The 22,472-nt window shown below is 60.5% G+C and overlaps 2 protein-coding genes across 3 annotated transcripts in view; both read right to left on the bottom strand.

Moving 5' to 3' along the window:
• Positions 1–32: 32 nt before the first annotated feature.
• On the bottom strand, positions 33–3,283 carry Isyna1 (inositol-3-phosphate synthase 1). The gene is made up of 12 exons (XM_004646885.2): positions 3,265–3,283; positions 2,899–2,940; positions 2,678–2,806; positions 2,421–2,582; positions 2,011–2,143; positions 1,730–1,923; positions 1,434–1,583; positions 1,145–1,360; positions 887–1,051; positions 698–811; positions 408–625; positions 33–333 (listed from the first exon to the last, which is right to left on the bottom strand). The coding sequence occupies exons 3-12, from the start codon at positions 2,795–2,797 to the stop codon at positions 129–131; spliced, it is 1,677 nt and encodes a 558-aa protein (XP_004646942.1). The 5' UTR covers positions 2,798–2,806; positions 2,899–2,940; positions 3,265–3,283; the 3' UTR covers positions 33–128.
• The window catches only part of Ell (elongation factor for RNA polymerase II), a 50,257-nt gene continuing 28,181 nt past the window's right edge, over positions 397–22,472 (bottom strand). The window contains exons 3-13 of one of the 2 annotated variants that reach the window (XR_002819272.1): positions 17,770–17,891; positions 17,527–17,690; positions 16,130–16,401; positions 14,244–14,368; positions 12,169–12,250; positions 11,412–11,877; positions 9,206–9,275; positions 8,878–9,049; positions 8,209–8,253; positions 7,417–8,092; positions 397–407 (exon numbers count right to left, since the gene is read on the bottom strand). Coding sequence is in view for 1 of the 2 variants with exons in the window: in XM_004646856.2 (XP_004646913.1) it covers positions 7,976–8,092; positions 8,209–8,253; positions 8,878–9,049; positions 9,206–9,275; positions 11,412–11,877; positions 12,169–12,250; positions 14,244–14,368; positions 16,130–16,401; positions 17,527–17,690; positions 17,770–17,891 (1,635 nt within the window). In the remaining variant the exon portion in view is untranslated. Of the gene's footprint in view, positions 408–6,824; positions 8,093–8,208; positions 8,254–8,877; positions 9,050–9,205; positions 9,276–11,411; positions 11,878–12,168; positions 12,251–14,243; positions 14,369–16,129; positions 16,402–17,526; positions 17,691–17,769; positions 17,892–22,472 lie in introns of those variants that run through there. The other variant, XM_004646856.2, reaches the window with a different exon arrangement.

The raw sequence follows: 22,472 nt of genomic DNA, 5'->3' as shown, positions 1-22,472 counted from the left end.
CAGGGTGCTGACACCAGGACCCCAAGGCAGAAGCTGGGCAGATGGGACGAAGGCTAGCTTTATTGTACCTTTGGCCAGGGAGGTTGGGGCCCGTGGGGTAGGGGGCCGGACTGAGCGTTGTCGCAGGCTCAGGCTGTGGGCATCGGGGGTGACCCCTGTGGATGGCCGTTGGTGTCGCCAGTGCAGCTGTTGGGGGCCAAGGGTGCCACCCCTTTCTTGCAGTGCAGTGAGCCAGCGGTGCCCACGGATGCGGCTTGCTTGCTGCTGTGACCTGGGCGCTCCATTTTGTACTCCAGGAGCATGTGGTTCTGGGGCGGGAGCCCCACGCATGCCCTGAGGGGACGAGGACAAGGTGGGCTCAGCTGTGAGGCCCGGGCCTGGCCGGCTCATCCAGCTCGCACACGCACCTGAGAATGTTCTCGATGCAGCTGCGCTGGCGGAAGAGTGCGTTCACCACCGGGCTGCCGGGCGGCACGAGCGGCGCCTTGAACAGGAAGCCGAGCAGGGACAGCACTGAGTGGAAGTGCTGAGGCTCGGGATCGGTGTCTGTGCAGAAGCTGATGCGCTGGCACAGCTCCGTGAGCAGCACAAGGTCCAGCATGATGGGCGCCGCCAGCATCGAGTCCTGGGGAGAGATGGGTGAGTGCGCCGCCGGCCACACCCAATACCCACCACGCCCCCCGCCCCCACACCCCACCTCGCAAGTGTTGTGAAGCACAAGCGTGTTGGTTCCACCTAGCATCAGCTCCGATGTGTACTCATCGAGCGCGCGCTTGCTGTCGCCCACGTAGGGCACATATTTGATGACCACCTATAGTGAGGGACGAAGTCGTACAGGGCTGCACCCACCCTCCACCTCATCCTCCCCAAGGCGCCCCACACTCACGCAGTGGTCCGGCTGCTCGCCGGGCGCGTAGAGCACCGGGTTGCTCTGCACCATGTCATCCACCACGTTGCTCTTGGACACCTCCTTGGAGCGGAACTGCTGCGGTGCCGACAGGTTCTGCCCGTCATTGTTACCCAGGTGGTTGTAGCTGACGATGGACATGGTCTGCAGCCACAAGGACGGCGGCGTTACAGGCTGTGGCGCGCACAGCTGTGTCCTCAGGTTACAAGAGCGTCCTGCACTGGCCCGTTCACGTACCTTGAGGCCAGAGCCAATGAGGAAATCCACGAGCACTGACTTCACCTTCGTCTGGCCCGACTTGAAGTCGTCGCCGCCCACAAACACGCGGTGCTGCTCGGCCAGCTGAAGGGCTCCAGGCACCAGCGTGTTCTGTGGAGACCCGTTGAGGAAGGCACAGCCCTCCAAGATGCTGGCCACAGCGAAGAGCGTGGATGGCGACACCTCCCTTTCAAGCTGCGGGTGGTGCTGGCGTCAGCGTGGGGGTGGGGGCTGTACCGCGGCCCCCCCCGCCCCTCCCCCCAGCCACCTGGATGGTACGCAGCAAGTTCTCCGCAGTGTCGTTGACACCTGGGACCACATCACAGAAACGCTCCGTGTTCGCTGTCCACAGCACAATGACCTTGTCCAGCCCTGCACGGGACCGGAAGTCGCGGATGTCCTTTCGGATCTGCTCCAACTGTAGGGAGAGTAGCAGGTGGAGAGAGGGTGCAAATCCCCGAAGTCGCTGAGATCAGTGTTGCCCACTCCCTAAACACAAGGAGGCACATAGAGTGAAAGAACAGGAGCCCCTATAGAGTGGGACGAGGAGACCCAGGAGGGCACCTGCTGCGCGCGTGTGCCCGGGATAAGGTTGTCGGCACGTGCGCTCTGGTTGGCGGCGATAAACTCGGGGATGTAGACCGAGGGTCGCGGGCGCAGGGCCTCCATGTGCGGCCACAGCTGCTCCTGCAGGCCGTAGTCCAGGACCTGTGCCCTCTTCATAGCCTCTGCCAGGTTCATCGAGGAGATGTCCCAGCCTGGGGGAGTTACGACCCTCACGTTCGGACTCTCAAGGAGCCCAGCCCCCCACTAATCCCCGCCGCGCAACCCGCCCCTCGGCCTACCGTCGAACACCAGGTCGTCGGGCGGCACCATGGGCAGCAGCGCGCTGAAGGGGACGAATACCTCCTGGCCTTCGGCGTCCAGGCCCAGGCTCACTGTGCCGGACTGGGTGAGCGAGCCGAAGTAGTTCGCCTCCTGGGGGCAGCAGAGCGCCGCGCTGAAGCTGGGCGTGGCGGGGGCGGAGCCCGGTGGAGACTCGGTCCCGCCCCTTCGCCCGGAGCTCAGTTCCGGGCTTCGAATCGGGACGGAAGCCCCGCCCCCGGTGGTGCCTTAATGCACGCCTCTGGAGGGCCCCCCACGGAGCCTGCCCGCCCTGCGAAAGCCCTGCCTCCCCCGCCGAGACCCTTGCCCCAACCCAGCTGGCCGCGCGGCTTGCAGGACCCGCCTGCCCCCGTGGGCCCACAGCCCCCACCTTACGGCCGGTGCGCGTGGGCCACGACAGGCGCAGGCGGTTGGCCAGCACGGCGGCCGTGAGCGTGGAGCCGTTGTTCCCGCCCCAGCCGACGAGCATGACCCCGAGCCGGGGAACCTGCCGGGCGGTCCGGAAGGTGAAGCGCGTGGACGTGGGCTGCACCTGGGGGGCGGCGCCGTGAGCTCAGGCCGAGGCTGGAGACACTGGAGAACCCCGCCCGCCCGGTGCCCTCCCGGCCAGCGCTCCCTCCGCGCCACCTTCAGGACGCCGCCCTCGCGAACGACCCGCGTGGTCCGGTAGTCGTACTGCGCCTCGATGGCCTCGGGCGTGTAGACCACGTCTGGGCTCTCGACCACGAACACGGAGGCGGCCTTCATTGCTGCAAGCTGGGGGCCGGTGGCAGCGTCAGCAGTGACCTAGCACCAAGCTAAGCCCACCTAGCCCGGGCCCGCCGCTGCCCCGGGCTGTACCCACTCACCGGCGCGGACTCCTCGGGCAGCGCGGGCTGCGCAGCGCGGGGCTGGGAAGAAAAGAGCCGTGGCCACGCCCCGTCACGCCCCCTCCCGCGCGGGTGGGCGGGGCGCGGGTTCGAGGCCAGACCACTGGGGTCCTCACAGAACTCCAGAAGGTGGCGCGAGCTCAGGCGCACAGTGCTGTGCTAGGACAAAGGGACTGAGGGAGCCAGGGGGTGCTACTGGGGAGGAGAACGTGTCCTGAGGTCTGACACCGCAGGAGAAACTGAGGCCAGCCACAACTAAGACCCCAAAGCCAGACAGGACCCTCTTACATAGCAGGGGTACCCACACAGGACTCCATCCCCACCCCCCGTTGGGACCCCACAGACCTCCAGTCCAACTCTGGATGGACCAGTCTGTCCCGGCCTGGTCCAGATGCATGTGCCTCGGTTTCCCAGCTGGAGAGGGAGGGCATGGGCAGTGCCTGGGCGAGGAGGAGTGAGGCCTGGAGCAGGGTGCCCCCCTGTGCTGGGCGATAAGGGAGCGTGGGAACCTGGTGGGCAGGCGGGGGCGGCGCCCCAAGAACTTTCCAAAACAAGCGGCTGTGCGGAAAGTTTCCAGTGTTGGAGCAGGCCCAAAAGGTGGAGGGTTGGGAAGACTTGCCCGGAAGGCAGCAAGGGCCTGGCCTCCAGGGCCGGGGGCTTCTAGACCCTGGCTCCAGGCCTATCTGAAGGGACCCTGGTGTGAAGATTTAGAAAGGAGGGGGTGCCTCCTGCTGGGGGGAACCCTAGGCAAGTCTGGGGACAGCAGGGCAGGAGTCCCAGAAGAGGTGGCTGGAGAGGAGGGTTTTGAGATATGAGAAGTTTGTCAAGGCAGACAGGCTTCTCTTTCCACCTGCGGCCTGGAAAGAAAAGCCTTGGGAGGGGGCTTAGGTGATGTTTCAAGGACAGAGGGTCAGTATGGGTACAGCAGATCCGCATGGCTGAGCCCCAGGATTGTGCTAGTAAAAGATGTCTTCTTTGTTCTCCATCTCCAGTTGATTCCCTGTCACCACTTGTACCCACTCAGTGATGCGGCTGGGCCGGAACCCTGTAGCCCACCCGCATGGGCCCTGTGGATCGAGTGGCCTGAGGTGGGAGCTCCAACTGACCCTGCTTTCTGTCTGCTTGCCCCGAAGTGAGCCATCGAAACCAGGCGAGTCTCCCAAGGCCGACGCACTCGGCGAACAAACACCCCATCACAGAGCTCCAGCTCTCAACTTCCGGACAGCAGATAAGAGGGGTCCTGTGTCATCCCCGGGAGGAAAGAATGTACCACAGAGGCATGGAGGAATCTGGACGGACAGGCTGCCATGGGGCCTGCCCCGTTTGTTTCCATTAGGACGTGCACTTTTTTTTTTTTTTTTTTTAACTTTTTCCAGAACTGGAGACTGAACCCAGGGCCTTTGCACTGAGCTATGTCCCTGTCCTATTTTTTTTTTTTTTTTTTTTTTGAGGCAGGGTCTTATAAGTCAGAGTCACCCAGTTTGGGCTAGAATTTAGGGTGCTTCTGCCTCAGCCTCCCTGCTATCTGTAGTCTACACTTTGGGGAACTTAAGAGAATTTTCCCTGGGTCTCAGGCTACATCTCTGAAGGTTCGTGGGCCATATGGGGCTCAGATAACATGAATTTGTCACACATGGGGGATGCGCCAGGGTGGAACCCACAGCTAGCACACACTAGGCAAGCGCGCGCCACTGAGCCACAGCCTGGTCCCTCCTGGTCTTTGTCACAGGAGTGTGGGTTGCATTTCTCCTGGGGGAGTGAGACAGGGTGCCTCACAGGACTTCCAGAGACCCCAGCAGGGCATGCACAGCTATGGCGCACTGGGGACTCAGCAGTTTCAGAAGAGACAGCAGCTTCTGCCCCACCTTTGTGTGCCTTCTTGCTTGGCTTTAGTGATTTCCTGGGTTCTTCAAGCTGCTGCCCCAAATTATCCCACCTAAAGTGGGGACATGGGAACCCCAGTGCTCACCCACAGCAGTAGCTGAACCTGGGCCAGGACTGTGCAATGACTCAGGTACTGGGAGGGCAGAGAGGGTGTTGCTGTCGCAGGAGGCTCAGGACTCCCCCTGCTTGGGGGAATGAGCTATAGGGGTGCAGGCAGGAGGCAGGCACTGGAGGCGACAGGGCAGACTGCAGTGAGAGGGGCGCCTTGGGCCGGCTGCTGTCCCCCTGGCAGTGCTTGAGGGAAGGTGGGGGCTGTGGGTCAGCCAGGCAGAGCCGGCCTGTGGCGCCTGTGTGGGCGAGGGCAAAGGCAGAGGCCGGGTGGCAGGGAACCAGGGTCTTTTGGGTTTTTGTTTTTGAGTCTCAGTCTTGCCATGTAGTTTAGCCTGGCCTAGAACTTGAAGCTGTCCTCCTGCCTCAGCCTCTGGTACGGGGATGACAGATGTGCACTACCATGCCCATTGGAAACTAGCACCTTCTGGAGCACAGTTGTCCCAGCCCACCTGGAGAGTAGAATGTCTGAGATGACAGAGGAGCCACTGAGAAGGGCCCCAGCCTGCCAGCCCCTGCGCTGTGAGCTGACCAGAGGTCCTCGGGTGCCTGGGCTCACTCAGCACCTGCAGTCTTCAGGGCCCAGCTGCAGGCTGTGCTCTTAGCCACCGGCATTACCCCAGGGACCTGGAGGCAGGTTTTTTTTTTTTTTTGGTGGAACCGGGGATTGAACTCAGGCCCTTGTGCTTGCCAGGGAAGCGCTTATTCCACTGAGCCATCTCCCCAGCCAGCCCTGGAGGCATGTTTTTGCTTTTGCATTACTAGGGCCTACCCTCAGGCCCTTTTTATTTTTAGAGACAGGGTCTCATTAAGCTGGGAAGTGGCCTGGGCTGCTCCCGCCTCCTCTGCCTCCCGGAATGCTGAGTGGCATGGCTCTGCCATCACTCCTGTCCTCAGGTCCCTGGCTGAGTGCCGACTGCGGAGCCCATGGTGCCTGTCCCCCTGCTGCCTCTCCCCAGGGTCGGAGTCCCCTCGGCTCTGCTCAGCACGTAGGCATGTGGACCCTGGGAGACATTCTGGCATGGGACTCTGACCCCTGCAGGTTAACCTGCCCTCCAGAGCCGGCCTGTGCTGCTTCTGCCCCACCCCAGGGCGTCTTCAGTCCTGTCCCAAGGCCAGCAGCAGTGCCTAGGATCCACCCAAGAAGGGGATCCCCCTAGGAACTGTCCCTGGTCTGTGGCCTCTGGGACCTTGGCCACCCAACTGGGTCAAGCAGCTGCTGCTGTCCCAGGCAGGACTGTGCCTCACTACATCTATGCAGTCCCCTGTAACTGCCATCCAGTGTCACCCGTGGGCCTTTCAGGATGGTGGCCACAGCCTGGTGCGTGGGGGCAGGGGCGCCTCACGGGAAGACCAGGTGGTGGCCAGGCTGTCCCTGCAGCCTGTACATGCCGCCTCGCCCACACCCCTGGGATTCCTGTGCTGCCTCAGAACTCAGGCCAAGGCCACAAGATGCTGCCCCCTCTGCTCTGCTCCTGCAGGAGTCTTTTGTGTTCTCCTCTAGAATAAACATCCACCCCCACCTGGCCTTGGAAGAGTGACTGTGCCGCTGTGCTCACCTCCTGGCCTGCCCTCCGCCTGCAGGGTGGGGGACGTGCCTCCAGCTTCAGCACGCTCCCTTTCAGTGGCAGTCGCCTGCCAGCCTGGCTTGGGAGGACCACTGAAACACTGCCAAACCTGCTGCGCATCCTACTGACAAGCTGGCCTTGGGCGCCAGGGACCCTCCCACCTCAGCTCCTTGAGTAGCTGGGACATCTGGGGCAGGACGAGCCACAGCTTAGTTCCCCCGACCATCTCCTCGGGACTGTGGCCCCACTCCCCTGGCCCCAGCTCAGGAGGGCTTGGAGGACCCGGTGCCTCAGTGGGGCCGGCTGCGACTCACACACAGGAAGCCCGGCTGCCAGGCGGCTGGGTTCGTTCAGTGAAATTTATTGTTGGATGAAAAATCAGCATTCACCTGCTTAGTGTACAAAAAGGACCGTGGGTCTCTTAAGAAAATATTAGGAAACTGCAGATGTAGATACCTTCCAATTGTAACATTTGGCAAAAGTGAAAAATTCTTTGTAAACACCTAGTCCATGGCTCAAAGTAGTTTCTCCACAGTACGTTAAAAGGAAAATAAAACAGCATCAATAAGTTAGACCGTATTTAATGAGAGGAATGAGCGCTGCCCGGCCCCAAGGCAGAGCCCTTCCTTGACGTAGTCGCCCGTCCCTCCAGGGACAAGAGACCGCGGGGGTGGGGGTGGGCGAAGGACGGCTTACTGGGGGGCTTAAATAAGCGCCTCCCGGGCCAGCGCACAGCGCTCTCCTCGGCCAGCCGCCCCGCCCCGTGGAAACAAAACAGCCATTGAAACGCCAGGATGGGCTTCCGCGCCAGGCTCCCGCAGGGAAGAGGCCGGCGGCGCCCCACGGCGCAGGCGCCAGCAGCCCCGCGGGCTGGAGCCACAGACAGCCCTGCGCGGTCAGGGGCCCCACGTGGGCGCACGCGCGCATGCGCGCACACACGCACACGATGCCCCGCGGTGTCGGCGACCCTGGAGACTAGGCACAGTGACAAAGCAGCAACTGGGGCGTCCGCAGGGCTCCCAGCCCCTCCCTGAGTGCAAACCCAGCGGCGGCTCAGCTGAAGCGATCCTGGGACCCACAAGTGGACAGAGGGACGGAGAGACCAGCGGCGTGGGGGCTGTGGCCCCTGGAAGGGGCACGAGCAGCTGCGGAGGAGAAACTGAGGCCCCGTCCAGTCACACTCGCGGGGCGCGACAGCGGAGGCCTGCGGGTGACATATCTAATACTGCATAAGGACGCGGGTGGCACCCCGACCTGGGCGTCCAGGGAGAAGGAGGCACAGGGTTAGAAAAGCTGCTTTCTCTTGTATAAAAATAGACGAGTCTCTTCAGCGGTAGCTCATACAAAACTAGAAAAGGCAGCGGCTGGCCCCAGAGTCTCGGCAGCGCGAAGGCGGCTGGGCCCGGCGGCTCCGAGGCGAGGGTCCGCGTTTATTGTTCTGAACAGGCCCGGCCCGCCCGATCTGCCGCCTCGAGGCGCCCAGCTCCTGCGCGGCGCTAGGGCCAGGCCTGCAGCTGCCGCTGGTCATACTCAGCGATGAGCCGCTTGATGTGCGCCAGCTTGCTGTGCAGGTACTCGCAGCGCTGCTTCTCCTGGCTGTAATTGGTGTTGGTCTGGGGCACAGGGACACTGTGTGGGTAGTGTGCCCTGCCCGCGGGCCTCCCCACCAGGCCTGGGGCACACGAGGGCAGTGGGCGCGGGGCGGGCCCCACACAGCGTTCAGACTCACCTTTCTGATCTTCCGATACTCCTGCAGGATCTGCCCCCGGGTACTCTGGAGGAAAAACAGAACCATAGCACATGGCATGCTCCCCGCTGCCGGGGCAGACCAGTCCCGTATGGGGGCTGGGCAGCTGTCCTTGGCCGTCAGACTGGGTCTCCAGCTGCTCCCATGGCGCAGGGGGCCGGTGCTTCAGGTGGTGCTGTGGGTGCCCAGGACCTCTGCGACCCGCACTCCTCCCCGGATCCTCTGGAGACCCAACTGGGCTTGGTGGGCCTGACCCCATGACTCTGAGCCCAGCTCTGCCAGGACTCTGGCCCAGCACTAAAGGAATGCTGCAGCTCAGGGGCCACAGCACCTCCACATGCGTTCTAGGAGCTGGGACCCTACCCTCACTTCCCACTGTGTCCAAGGAACTCTGTCTGGCTCCAGCATCCCTGACCCTGTTTTCACACGCGTTGCTGCCCGACTTCCGCTTTCCCTCCAGGGACAGCAGCCAGGGCCTTGCCCACACTGGGCCAGTGCATACTGAGCCACCCACGCCAATGACTCCCTTTCGGCCTTGTCTGGCTGTATGGGTCCCCCTGGCTTGAGCACTCCTCCTGCCCCACGCCCCGGAGGTGCAGCCCTGCACCATGGCTTGTCTCTTGCTGTACATGAGGTCTGCTGGGACCATACCTCATACTCCTCAGAGCCCTGTGCCAGCTGCCGCAGCTGCGCATCCAGCTGTGTGAAGCGCCGCGTGATCTGCTCAATGCGCGCGTGGAGGTCGCGGTACTCGCTATACTCGGCATTGAAGTCGTTCTTGTAGCGCTGGCGTTGCTCCGAGGAGGAGATGGCCACGTACTTGCTGCAGGAGACACAGGGCCATCAGACTCAGGGCCTGCGCCTGCCCTGGTGAGACACTCGAGCTGGGGCGGCCACACTGCAAGGCCACGCCACCTGCAGTGCAGACCACAGTGGTGGGGGTCGGGACATTGCCCCCCAGCCAGCCCCCTGGACTCACAGCAGGTAGTCGGGCGTCTCCGATGTGGACGTGGGCACACTGGCACCAGCGCTACAGGCTCCGTTCAGGCCTGCAAGAGCCAAGGTAGACCTGAGTCCCTGTGGGGCCAGGCAGGGCAGTGTGCTGACACCAGCTGCAGTGTGGTGCATTTAGCACAGGCTGAGGCTCTGGCCCAGCACAAAGGGACAGTGGCCCTGCTGCTCACCGCAGCCCAGCTCCCACCCACAGCCTCTCCTGCTCTGTTGGACGTCGGCAGCCTGGGCCAGTGAGGAAGGACCTGGGCCACGCTGCCACACTGCATGGCTGTCCACACGTGGGCCAGCCACATGCCTCTGAAAAGCTGGAGGGCAGAGGCACTGGCTGCTCCACCTCTGTGCCTGCAACCACAGCCAGCCCACACACCCTGCCCAAAGAAACCTCTTGCTCTTGTGGTCCTGGAGATGGAACCCAGGGTCCCAACACTGAACTATGCCCAGCCCTTTTCAGTTTTTTATTCTGAGTCAGAGTCTAAGCAGCCCAGGCTGGCCTTGAACTTTTGATCATCTTGCCTCAGCCTCCCGCAGTGCCCAGAGCAGCCAGCTCACTGCCCACAGCCCTGCATCCTGCCCACCAGCAGGTGGACCCCACTCCTCGCACCCCTGCGCCGCCTGCTGGTCAACCCCAGAACACCATTCTCACCAAGCAGGGCATGGCTTCCACCCCAGGTGGGGCCTCCCTAGTGCAGGGACAAAGTGGATGTGGGTCAGACAAGAGCCATGAAGGCCTCTGCCAGGGGAAACAAGAACCCTGCAAGGTAAGATCCACAACCAGGCAGGTGCAGTGACGCACGCCTGTGTTCCCAGCACTTGGAGGCTGAGGCAGGAGAAGCACAAGTTTGAGGCTGGCCTGGAGGACACAGCAAGATGTGACGCTGTCTGAGCTTCCAAAGTGCTGGCAGAGGGAGGCTCATGCCTTAGACAGTGCCGCTGCTTCCACTCAAGGCTGGAGCAAGGACCCTGCCTGAGCCAGGCTAAATATACAGAACGCCCAGGCACGCCCCCCAGCCCTCAGGAGTCAAGGCTGCCGCCCCAGCTTTTTTTTTTTTTTTTTTTCTCAGCTTCTTTACAGCTGCAGGCAAAGTGGGTCCTGCCTGTGGCCCCTGCTCCCAGTGACAAGGACAGTGCAGGCCAGGCAGTCAGGAACACCTCGCTCAACCCTCCAGGCTGGGACAAATGGGTAAACCGAGGCCAGTCCGGCAACAGAGCCCCAGCCACCTTCTGGCGCACACTCAGCCTGGGTTGTAGCACTTCGGAGAACTGCTTGCTGTATCGCCTGTATCAGCCGTCCTCTCAAGGCCCAATCACTGTGCAGTGTCCCCGCTGCTGCCCCTTTCCTCCTCTCCTGTGGTGATGGGGGGGGGGGACACAGCCAGGGGCCTGTACACTGGGGGTGTGCTGCCTTGAGCTGCCCGCAGCCTTGTGGCACCTGCTCCTAAGCCCAGCCCTGGTAGTCCCAGCATGGTGGCCATGATACAGCTCAGCAACCTTTGCCAGGCAGGATGAGCCCCATGATGCCAGTCACGGTGCAGAAGAGGGCCATAGCTCTCTGGGGCACAGAGCAAATCTCAGCACCACTCTCGGAGGCATCCCATCCAGGGCCCTACCTGTGCCGGGCAGCTGGTGCTAGACAGGAAGGGGGCCACCTGGCATGACATGCAGTCTCCTGGCCCCAGAGCTAGCCCTCTGTGCTGGGTTGACATCCTTGCTCTGCCTCTGGGGAGCACCATGCTGTCACCCCAGCAGGCCCCACCCATGACCCCACAGTCAAGAGCACAGGCCCCTGCTCCCACCCATGACCGCATCCTTTGCCCTGTGTCACCCTGATCTCAAATTCTCGATCCTCCTGCAAGTCACCAACACTTCCTCCACACTGACCTGGCTCATCGGTGGGCTGGACCCAGGTGCTGCCCTCCTGCAGGCCCTGTGCCCAAACCTGCCTGCGCTGCTCACCCTCCCGCTCTCCTGGCCCAGGAGGTGCGATCCTGGCTGCCTGGCCCAGGCCCTGGACACATTCCTGTCCTTTGCACATCCCTCCATGAGTGCTGGTTTCAGCTTCCTGCAGACTGCAGCCCTCAGCCAGCCAGCCCACCCAAGTAGGTAACGCAGCACAGTCTTCAGCTGCGCCTCAGGAAGCGGGCAGGCAGGGAGCAGGGGGCCTCGGCACCTACCCGGGGCACTGGGGGGCTCTCCATGGGCACCGGGCTCTGGGCGGGGTGTTGATTCATGGGGCCTGTCCTCTGCCACCCGCTCCTTGTCTCTGTGCTTCTTGGATTTCTTCTTAGGCTTGCTGCGCACAGGGGTGCCACAGGGCCCACCAGGCTGGGCACAGTCCGTCAGCGTGGGGAGGCCGAGGGGCACGGCGGGTGCCAGGGCAGCCGTCTCCCCGCGTGTGCAGTCCTGACCGCTGTGGCCCAGGTCATTGCTGACACCAGCCAAGAGGTCATGGGCGCGTGGGAGATCCAGCCGTGGGGGCATAGGGGCAGCGGGTGGCCTGGGTGTGGGTAGCAGAGCCTCTCGGTCATTGGGTGTGCTCAGCTTCCCATTGAGGGCAGGCTGGGCTCTCTGCGTGAAGCGTGAGACCCTGGGCTTCTTGTGGAGCAGGGGGTCGATGACGTCGGAAGGCTGTGGCCGCTTCTGTGAAGCAACAAGAGGTTGTGGAGGAGACACCAGGGCTGCAGCAGCTGCCGGGATTCCTCTAGGGCCTGCGCTGGCCACAAGGGGGTGACCAGAGGCCACACTGGGCCTGTGGAATGGCACAGCCCGCTGAGGGCTTGGCTGCACACTGGCCTGTAGGGCACGTGTGGCAAGCACCGGTAGGGTCAGCAACACAAAGCCCAAGATACCAAGGGACATGAACCCAGAGCAGGCAGCCAGGGGCCAGTGAGCCAGGCATGGTGCAAGCCAGGGCAGGCAGGAAGCACCTACCTGGGCGGGTGAGGCAGGGCGCCCGTGCTCAGCGAGAGGGCTGCAGGCGGCAGGCTCAGTGTTCGGTGGCTGGCACAGCTTCCTGCAGAGGGGAAAGGGTGGTCAGGGCCCCCTGTGCCCCGTGGAGTCTCCTACCACACAGACACCTGGGGAGGAAAGACCAGCCGTACACACAGGGTGACCCAGAGGATGCCCTGCTGGCGTCACTGTGGGCTGCACAGGCTCCAGGTGGCGCTGAGAGGCAGGGCCTCCGGACGGGTGAGACCTCGATGAGGTCATGGGGTGGGGCCCTACAGTGGCTCTGTGGGATCATCTTGTGTTGGGACACCTGTGCCACCATGAGAACCCCCAGCAAGCAGATGGCTACACAGGGTCAGGTCTTGACCAGAAGCCGCAATCAACTTCTTTTCTCCACTCTGTCCCCCTCGGGGATCATGCCATCTTGATGCCATGTAACCCAATCCTGTGTCCAAGGCAGTGGCTGGCTGGTGACCATATTCAGACCTGGGCAACACGTAGGGCAGAAGGTGGCACCATGAGCCATCCCTGCCACAGGACAGTTTACACTCAGCCCTGAAGAGGTGTGGCTTGGACAGCCTGCTGCACAGGGTGCCTGGTGTAACACAACGCCTGGTGACCACACCACATGGACGGACGCCCGGCCCAGGCCAAGACCCCGCCTCCAGAGGCAGCTCGCTAGAGACTTGCTCACAGAAACCGAGCCTGGGAAAGGGCTGCTGCTTAGATGGCCTCAGAGAAAGGGGTGGAAATGTCATCACTGCCGGAAACGAGCACAGCACTGTGGAAGAGCAGCAGCGAGGCCCGGGACGGGTCACAGACACGGGGAGGGCTGGGAGGCGAACAGAGCTTTCAAGAAAGACAGGAAAGGGGCTGGTGAAATGGCTCAGTGGTCTAAAGCACCTACTTAGAACAAGCTTGGCAGAGCACAGGGACCATGGTTCAATCCCCCAGCACCACATGCCAGCCAGCCGCGCCCCCTGGTGGACTGAGCTAGCCACATATACACACACACACACATACACATAAATAAATGAATAAAATTTAAATAAAAGAAAAAAAGAAAGACAGGAAAATAAGGGGGACAGGAAAACATGTCCTTCAGCCCAGGAAGGCTTGCTGGCTTGGAGGAGACACCGAGCTCCTGGGCCCGCAGGTCGTGGTGCCTGCCCAGGGCGCCTCCTGTGACTGTGAGGTGCACCACAGAGGGCTGTGTGTCCCCAGAGCCAGAGGCAGGTGGTTCAGAAGCCCAAGCACGGCCTGGGCAACGTAGCGCGACCCCATCTCAATATGAGAAACAAAACCTGGAGGTGATGGTACACACCTGCCATCCAAGCACTCAGGAAACTGAAACAAGAGGATCGCCACAAGTTCAAGATCAGCCTGAGCTACACAGTGAGTCCAAGGCCTGCCTAAACTGTACAGCAAGGCCCTGTCTCAAAAAAAAAAAGAAGGGGGAAAAGAGAAAAGAAAAAAGGATTGGAAATGTAGTTCAGTGAGTCCTTGGTCTAATCCTCAGTATTGGAAAAAAACCAGTTCCAACGAGGAGCAGGGGTACACATAGGGCATGGGGTCTCACAGGGCAGGGAATGGCAGGACTTGGGGACGCTGAGGAGACTCACTCAAGGGACAGACACCTGGAGGTGGGTGCCAGCGTGAAGCATTCAAGAGGCCTACTCTCACCCTTCCCAGGATGCCGCCTATAACAACAGAACACCAGCGTGCTCCACTCTGACGCTGCCACTGCACCGCTGTGCTGAGCCAGAGAACTGCATACTCCAGAGGGCCCAAGCTTTGGTCCTGCCCTGGCCTGGGCCCCATGTGAGACCCACACTGCACTGCCGCTCCCTCTGCCCATGCGTGAGTTAACAGGAGGGCCATGGCTATACAGTGCTCTCCGTCTCCTAAGGGACAGGCCAATGGGGACCCGTGGTGTAGCACCCCTTCTGGGGCCTGACAGGGGCAGCTGGTACAGTAAGAAAGGCCACTGGATAGGGCTTCTGCCTGAGGATTCAGGTCACAGCTGGTGGCCCGACAGTGGGGGCAGGTGGCATTACCGCACGAGCACACGCTTTAGCAGCTGCTGGTCGCCCTCTGAGTAGCCAGGCCAGTCTTTCTGCACGTCCTTGTACATGCAGTCCCGCAGTGTGTAAGTCCCATCCTTGATGTTCACATTGGCCACCTGCAAGACAGCTCTGTCACCACTCAGGCAGCCCCACAGGCCAGTGAGGTGGAGATCTGGACATCCCAACAGAGAAGGGCCAGGGGTTGCGGGCTCCTGCCCCATACACCTCTGACCCTGGCTTCCCTGAGCAGAACTTTGGAAAACAGAAGGGCGAGCGAGGAAGGCCATGACACAGCTTCAGCAGGACGGCACCCCACCTCTGCCTGAGACCCACTGCTACCCCACCCCTTCCAGGCAGCTCTCAGCCCAGCGGCAGACGGCTGTGGAGCCCCTCCCCATGTTCCTACTGGTTCCAGAAGCAAGCTTATCCTCAAGGCCTTGTAGCCCAGGTGGACTCAGGGCATCTGCTCTATAGGGGCTAAAGGGGCCAGGTCGCTGTTCAGACTAGGCAACGACGGTGGCCTCCTGGGTGCCCGGGTCTCCGGAACCCTGTTGTGGCCGCTCTTCCTTGCACACTGGCTGCACCACAAAGGGACTCTTCTCCAAGGCGTATCTGTGACTTTCCTGGGTTGTGGGGCCAGTGGGTCCCAGCTCCCCAGGCTCCTGACTCTTCTTGTGTCGCTGTCAGCACAGCCCTGCCCTCCAGGACATGCCTCTTGGCTCTGGGGTCCCCAAGCTGCACATAACACCTTCTGTCTTTCACAAAGAGCAAGGGGCTGAAGTGCAGTATCACTGCTGGTCCCCAATCTCTGGTGGTCTACGAAAGCTGAAAATGACTGGCCTGGGTGTGGTGCATCCCCAGGATGCCTCTTCTGAAAGCTTGTAGTCCTGCTACCGCCAGCTGCTCAGAGGGCACGGGTGAGGTGAGCGGCAGGGACACTGAGCCTGTCACTAGGAAAAGCTGGGGCCCAGCCCGGTCTGCCCCAGGAAGGGGTAAGCTAGGTACAACCTGATGGCTCCCTGTGGTACCCCTGCCTGCCACAGGCAGCCTGCCTCTGTTTCCCCACATGGCCCCAAAGGGCCTTGCCATGCTTAGCTCTGTGTTCCTGAGACCGACACTGAGATGCTAAGGACTTCAGGTCTAGTGCAGTTCCACAACTTTCTAGACACTTCCTCAGGCTCCTTTGCCTGGGCCATGAAACCAAGCACTAGGAATCATCTGGCTGCTCCGGGCACAGTGGAAGAAGGGCCAGGGCCCAGTCCTTGCTACGAGTCTTTGCTCGGGACAGCGGCTCAGAGAGTGTCTTCCTCAGAGAGTGGGGATGGCTCTGGGCCACTGGTCTCCAGGGCCGGTGCTAGCTCAAGAAAGGTGACTCTGCCTTCTCTGCAGGGGTTGTAGAGGTCCCATGTCACCACCCTGTCCTGTGTGCTGAACTCTTGGGGTACAGTGCTGGGGGGACCCCCCTACTACCCACATGTGCTCAGAGTTACCCTCAGGTCTACAGGGAAGCCACGGCTGGGATTGCGCCACATCAGTGTCCCCCTGAGCACCAGCCTTGGGGGTGTGTGCCCTGGACCACCAACTCGAGAAGCCTGGCAAGGAAGTAGTAGGCAGGAAGTGTGCCCTCCCCCAGACACCAATGCCCAGCTGTCAGGAGGCAGCGTGTCCCGGGAGCGAGGTGGGTGGGCTTGGGACAGCTGACTGTGACTCTCACCAGCCCTGGCTACTGAGCAGGGCTTAGCCACCCCCCACGGGGAGGCCCATTCTGCAGACCCTGACCCTCAGGCGTGGGAGTGCTGGGGGTGGGCAAGGGCAGAGGAGGAGCTGGGGTGCTTCTCCACGGCAGGCTCCAGGGCTGGGACCCGGCCACAACGCACCTGCTGCAGCAGCCCATCCAGCATGTCCTTGTCTGCCTGTGCCAGCCCGTCCTTCTGCAGCCGCAGCAGCAGTTCTGCCTTGCGGTAGGGCCTCAGCGCCAGCAGGTGCAGCACCCGGTCCCGGAAGGGCCGCTGGGCCACCGCGCCCAGCCCAGCTCCACTTGCGCTGCCCTTCCGGATGGCACTGGCCAGGTTGATGGGGGTCGCCCGCTTCCGGGAGGGGACGGGGTCCGTTGCCCCTGGGGCTGGTTTGCGGAACTGGACTTTCTTGCCTGCAATAAGATCCTAGGCATTAGGGGTGGCAAGGGCCCGGCGTCTGCAATGGGGCTGAGTGGCAGTGGGCGCCACAGGCTGCCCAGCCAGCTCCCTGACACTACAGGCTCAGCTGCAGTGGAGATTGTCCTGGGGAAGTTCGGGATCTGTTCCTCACACCTGACTATTACAGCAGAGACAGACGTGCTCCAGGGACCCAGGGCTGCCATGCAGCCTCTGGGCTGTGCTCAGGGAGGTCCTGGCCTTGGTCCTCATAGGCTGTAGGGAGGACGTGGCAGAGGGGGGCCCAGACCTCTGGACCAGGATGTGCTTGCAGGCAGTCTTGCTGCTGTCTGAATGTGGTGCCTGGTGTAGCCTAGGGCTTGGCGCAGGCGAGGCAGCGCTCACACCGCGCCCAGTCCTTGGTACAGGGTTTGCTTCTGCAGACTGAATCCAGCATCTTGCACTGAGTGCAGCACATCCCAGGCTTCCCATTTTTTAAAGTTCTGACACAGGGCCCCAACTATGTTGACTGGGCTCACCTCAAATTTGAGATCCTCCTGCCTCAGTCTTCCTGTGTGCAGGAACTGATAGATACCAACCATCTCAAAAATCATCACTGGACACAATTAATGTGCTAAGACAAAGCTTTTGACCAAATTTTGGGCCAAAGAACCACACTCTTGTGAGCAGACATGCTCGTTTCTACCTGAAGCACCCAGCTTCACCCTGCCCACTGCCCCTCTCCCACCATGCACATAGAGCCTCAAGGCCATGGGTGAGCTGGGCGCCCTGGCGGCCCACGTCCCAACTGCTGGAGATGAGTCAAAGCCCATGGCGGCGGAGGCTCCCTGGAGCCAGGCCTCTCCTCCCACGCCTCCTGTTTTGCACCTCTCCATGAAGCGTGGTGTCCACGTGTGCAGTGGTCATGCTGGCACCAGCTCCTGGGCAGCAGACTCACTGCACCACACCCTGCAGCCTCCCAGGATCCTGGGTCTGCCTGGCAGGGGAAGGTCCCCGAGGCTGGCACCCTGAGAGGAGCCTGCAGTTTCCAGATGGGGGTGTCCCCAGGCGCAGGTCCTGGCACACTGTGCAGGGCCAGCCCTCTGGCACCCATAGTGCACTTCTGCCCCCTTCATGCTCACCCAGGTAGCGGCCTCCAGGCTTGATGACAATGGCACCACGGCTCCGCGTCTCTTCCTCCGCCTGAGCCATGCTCTCCCGGGCCTTCTGGTAGGAGTCATCGGTGGCACACACGGTGACCTTATCCTGGATGCTGCCCAGGCAGTCCAGGTGGATGTCGCCACGGCTACAAGGCAGGGGCAGGACAGGGCTCAGCACTACTCCAGGCCCAGGAGGAGGGGCTGGGGCCAGGCCCAGGACCTCACCTGGACACATACTGCTGGATGCAGTCAAAGCTGCCCTGCGGGCTATCACGGCCGATGTTGGAGAGGTAGAAGGCAAAGGTCCGGACCTCGTCAGGACAGTCGGGCTGGGGGATGCAGATGTGCTGTGGTAGAGGACAGGAGGGGAGCGTCACAGAGGCTGTGCTTGGCCCAGGCGTCCTATGCATCTGAGCTGTCCCCGCGTAGCCTCCCTGGCATGCCACCTGGGAACACCACACTGCTCTGCCCTGTGATGCCCCTGCCCAGCTGCCAATCATGACACTGAACAGGGAAATGGTACCTGGGGCAGCAGCCAGCAGTGGTCTGCACCCACCGGAGGAAAGGTCCCCAGCCCAATCGTGTGGCTCTGTGCAGCAGCCTAATGGGGCAGTGGCTTGGATTTCCCAGCCCAGCAGACAGGGAGGCATGGCCTTGGGCATCAGGCCCCAGTGACACAGGCTACCCAAGTAGCTATGTACAGTCTCAGAGTACGGGTGAGGCAGGCAGCAACCTGAACAGCTCCCAGGTGGGCTCATAAGCAGCCCACGACACAGTGTGTGCCACAGTTGACACACTGTGACCTCAGACAATGCCTGTCCCTGGAGGCACAGCTGAAGGCTCTCTAGAGGAACAGATGGCCCATGGCAGGCAGCAGGCAGGCAGATGGTATGGGTCAGCCGGGGCACAGTGGGGCAGGAGTGTGGCACACTTCTGCTGGGTGCCACCATGCCCACTGCTGAGAAAGGGTCACTCAGGACCCTTCCCAGTCTCACCTTGGGCTTGACAGAGATCCTCACAGCTGGCCAACACAGGACTCCCAAGAAGCTAGTGGGGCAGGCAGCACAGCTGGCCCCAGCCCGAAGCTGCCACACCCCATGCAGAGACAGCAAGCTTTGCCCTCCTGGCGCTGAGGCTCCTGTTGGCATGCAGCTCTCAGGGGTGTGCAGGACCATGGAAAATGCACGCAGTCCCAGGGCTAATCCATCCCAAGAAAGGTGCTCCGGGCACAGCCACTGAGGTGGACAAGGGGGTAGGGGCTGTACATGCCCGTGCCCACACAGCCCATCCTGCCCCAGGAGGAAGCCTCAGGCTGCTGACCAGGGTCTTCCTGGCATGCTTGGGCCTGCTATGAAATGTGAGCCATGCATAGGGCCCCACTGTGCTGCCTGGCACCTCTTCCCCACTTGCCCTTCCACTCTGCTCAGGGACCCAGGATGGGGGCTGTGGAGGATGGGCAGGATGATGGGGGTAGCCCAAGGAGACAGGAGGCAGTGGGGTCAGGTTTGGTGTTTGGGCAGAGGACTGAGCAGGGACACTGGCCAGGCAGTGGCACGGAGGGGCCAGGCACTGACACCCTGTGTCATTTCTCTCTGTGGGGCAGAATGGTGGGGCGCGCTCTGTGTTGGTCGCCCCTACCAGCATGGTGGGCTGGTGGTGAGGGCACAGTCACAGCAGATATAGGGGAGTCAGTGAATTGACACATCTGTCTTCCCAGTTAGCAGCCCGGGCCTGCGAACCCACAAGGTGACCCTGAGTGTCAAAGGCCATGTATGACAAAAGCCCCTCGGTCAGGAGGGACAGGGCAGAGAGAGGGCAGGAGTGACTGCTCCCAAAAACCAGTTTTCCTTCTAGAGGAGACAGCAGCCAGAGCTGCAGGCCCTGTGCCTGGACTGCAGGCTGAGCAGGGGGTCAGCTGTGGCAGCTGCTGGGGCCTCCTTGCCCTGCTTCCAGCCCTCGCCGCTGGAGGGGACAGCACCACGCAAGTGCCGGGCAAACTCCTGCACAGTGCTGCAGACTGAGCTCGGCACTGTATTCGCTGTGCAGTAAGCTATAAGTTACTAAGGCACAAGCACCTAACCTGCTGCAAGACATATAAGCCAAGTAAAAGTTCAGAAGACCCAGGTACAGCCAAGGCAGGCCCTTCTGAACAAAACCACAATGGTACAAGAAATAATACTTCAATCCCCGGTACCGCAAAAAAAAAAGAAAAAGAAAGAAAGAACATTGCACATCAACAAATGGAATCTTGTTCAGTTAGCAAGGCTTCTGCATAGCAAAGGAAACTGCAGACAGAATGGAGACACTCTGCCATACTGACCCCACCCCCAGGGCCCTAGGGCGGCTGCAAACAGGCAGATCACTAGGAGTCCAATCTAGTCATGAGACCCTGAACATCCTGTAGACCCTTCCTCAAAATAAAAAAAAATAAAAAAATAAAAAAAAAAAAAAAGAATGGAGACAACCCACAGAATGGGAAAGAAAAGAACGCCAGCTACTGTTCAGACAATTCCTATCTAGAGAACACAAAGAACTACAAAAAGTAGACCCCCTCAAAATAAAAGGCCCAGCGCAGTGATAGGGGTTCGATCCCTGGTGTGCCGTGCTAGCCCTGCCCTCGGGGAACACTGAGAGGGCGACTGAGACTGAGTGTGCTAGCGCACGCCTGTAATCCCCGCGCTTGGGAGGCTGTAAACAGGAGCACCACTACGAGTCTGCTCTGTGCAGTGAAACTCTGTAGACCCGGCACTAAGATATGTACAGAAAGGTCAAGTAAGAGGAGTAGGTACTTCTCAGTACAGCTGGCCAGTAAGAAGATGAAGACATGCTCCACACTACTAGCCATTACAGAAACACAGACTAAAACTACAGGGGGCCAGCGAGACAGCTTGCAGGCTCAGCGCCTGTCTAGGCAAGCCGCGGAAGCCCAGGGACTGCAGTTCATCCCTGGCACCACCTGCTGTGCCAGCCCTGCCCTCAGGGCAGACTGAGCCAGTCACACATAAAACAAAATTACACTTGGGGTTTCAGAACATAATTCAGTATGGCTGAATTTACCTATAGTATGGCTGAGACCTCGATTCCAATCCCAGCATAACAAGCCACAATAAAGCTGCATTTAGAGGGCTGGTGAGCTAGCTCAGTAGACTAAAGCACCCGCTTAGTTAAACAAGCTTAGGCAAGTGTGGGGACCGCAGTTCGATCCTGCCACCACATGCCACGCCAGCCCCGCCCCCAGGGTGGGCTGAGCCAGCCAGAGTTCGGGCATAGTGGTGCATGCCTATAATCCCAGTGCTAGGGAGGCTGACAGCAGGAGGATCACCACGAGTCCGAGCTGCATAGTGAGACCCTGAAGCAAACAAATACATTTTATTTTTATTTATTTATTTTTTTTTTAATTTTTATTTATTTACGTGTGTGTGTGTGTGTGTGTGTGTGTGTGTGGCCAGCTCAGCCCACCAGGGGGCGGGACTGGCTGGCATGTGGTGCTGGTGGATTGAACCGCGGTCCCTGTGCTTTAACTAAGCTTGTTCTAAGCAGGTGCTTTAGACCACTGAGCCATCTCACCAGCCCCAACAAATACATTTAAAAAAAACCCAAAAACCACTGCATTTAGATTCCATCTCACTGCAGAAAGAATGGCCATCCCCAAGAAATCAAATAACACAGGCTGGAGAGGTCAAGGAGCAAGGAACTCCCTACAGTTCCAGTGGGAGCACAGACCGATACAGCTACTGTGAAGGTCAGGGTGGAGTTCCTCAGCATTCTAAAACTAGAAAATCCTCTTGCCCAGATCCCCCTTCTGGGCACCTTCTCAGGAAAGTCACAGATATCACAGTGATCCCTGCATACCCGTGCTCAGGGCATCAGAACCCTAATAGCTAAATCTTGGAAGTGACCTGTTGGTAGACAGATGAATGGATAAAGAAAATGGGGTATTTTAAAAAATGCAGTATCGCACCCCGTAGAGTACAGTCGTGCTGCAAAGAAGGGCAGCCCTGCGCACTGGCAGGCAGGCCCATGCGCTGTGGGAGCGTGCCATTGAGCGCAATGACTCACGCACAGAGCTTTAGCCCTGCAAGGCTTACCTTATATGAGCCCAAGACACAAGAAAGAGCAAAATGAAAGAAGCAGAGCAGGAAGTGGGGAAACCTTTTTCTTTTTCTTTCTTTCTTTTTTTTTAAAATTTATTTATTTATGTGTGTGGCCAGCTCAGCCCACCAGGGGGAAGGGCTGGCTGGCATGTGGTGCTGGGGGATTGAACCCCGGTCCCTGTGCTTTGCTAAGCTTGTTCTAAGTAGGTGCTTTAGACCACTGAGCCATCTCACCAGCCCGGGGGAACCTTTTTCAAATGGGTAGGGGGTCGAGAGCTGGAGAGGGGGCTTGGGGGGAGAAAAAAGGAAGTGAAACAAGAAACGGAAACGGTGCTTCTGCAAACCGGGACAAAGGGGTGGGTGGGGTGGCAGGCTCAGACCGGCTCTGCGCATGATGGCTGTGTTGATGCCACACTACAGACATGCAAAGGAAAAAAGAAAACCTAAAAAACGGCCAGCTTCCTGCACCCCTGGGCTCAAGCCTCAGGCCAGGGCCCAGACAAATGGTGCCCAGTTCCAGAACATGGGTCTATCTGGTCACTGTCACAGCCCCGCGTATCTTCAGGGAAGGAAGCTGAGGCACCCAGAGCCAAGCCTGAACCGAGAAGGGTGCCAGGGACTGAGGTAGAGGGGAGGCCCCCCTGCGCCCTTCTGCTTGAGCCCAGCGTAGCACAGCGGAAGGCAGAGAAGCCGACCGAGAGCGGGGAGCGCCCCCTGGTGGTGCCTGCTGCTGTCGCATGCCCGTGCGCCAGTCCCAGCTTGCAGCTTTGGAGGTCTAGGGTGTCTTCTGCGGCATTGCCACCAGGGACTGGGGCGCAGTACACACGGGCAGGC

Source organism: Octodon degus, unplaced genomic scaffold, assembly GCF_000260255.1.
Source record: "Octodon degus isolate 3935 unplaced genomic scaffold, OctDeg1.0 scaffold00282, whole genome shotgun sequence".
Lineage (NCBI taxonomy): Eukaryota > Metazoa > Chordata > Mammalia > Rodentia > Octodontidae > Octodon > Octodon degus.
This window is presented reverse-complemented; position numbering and strand designations above follow the sequence as displayed.

What these genes read in the sequence shown, in the direction of transcription:
- Isyna1 (XM_004646885.2), bottom strand. Translation starts at nt 2,797, where the DNA reads ATGAAGGCCGCCTCCGTGTTCGTGGTCGAGAGCCCAGACGTGGTCTAC. An exon ending in CGACGACCTGGTGTTCGACG is followed by an intron (nt 1,924 to 2,010) that starts GTAGGCCGAGGG and finishes TAACTCCCCCAG; the next exon opens with GCTGGGACATCTCCTCGATG. An exon ending in ACTTGCTGCGTACCATCCAG is followed by an intron (nt 1,361 to 1,433) that starts GTGGCTGGGGGG and finishes CACCACCCGCAG; the next exon opens with CTTGAAAGGGAGGTGTCGCC.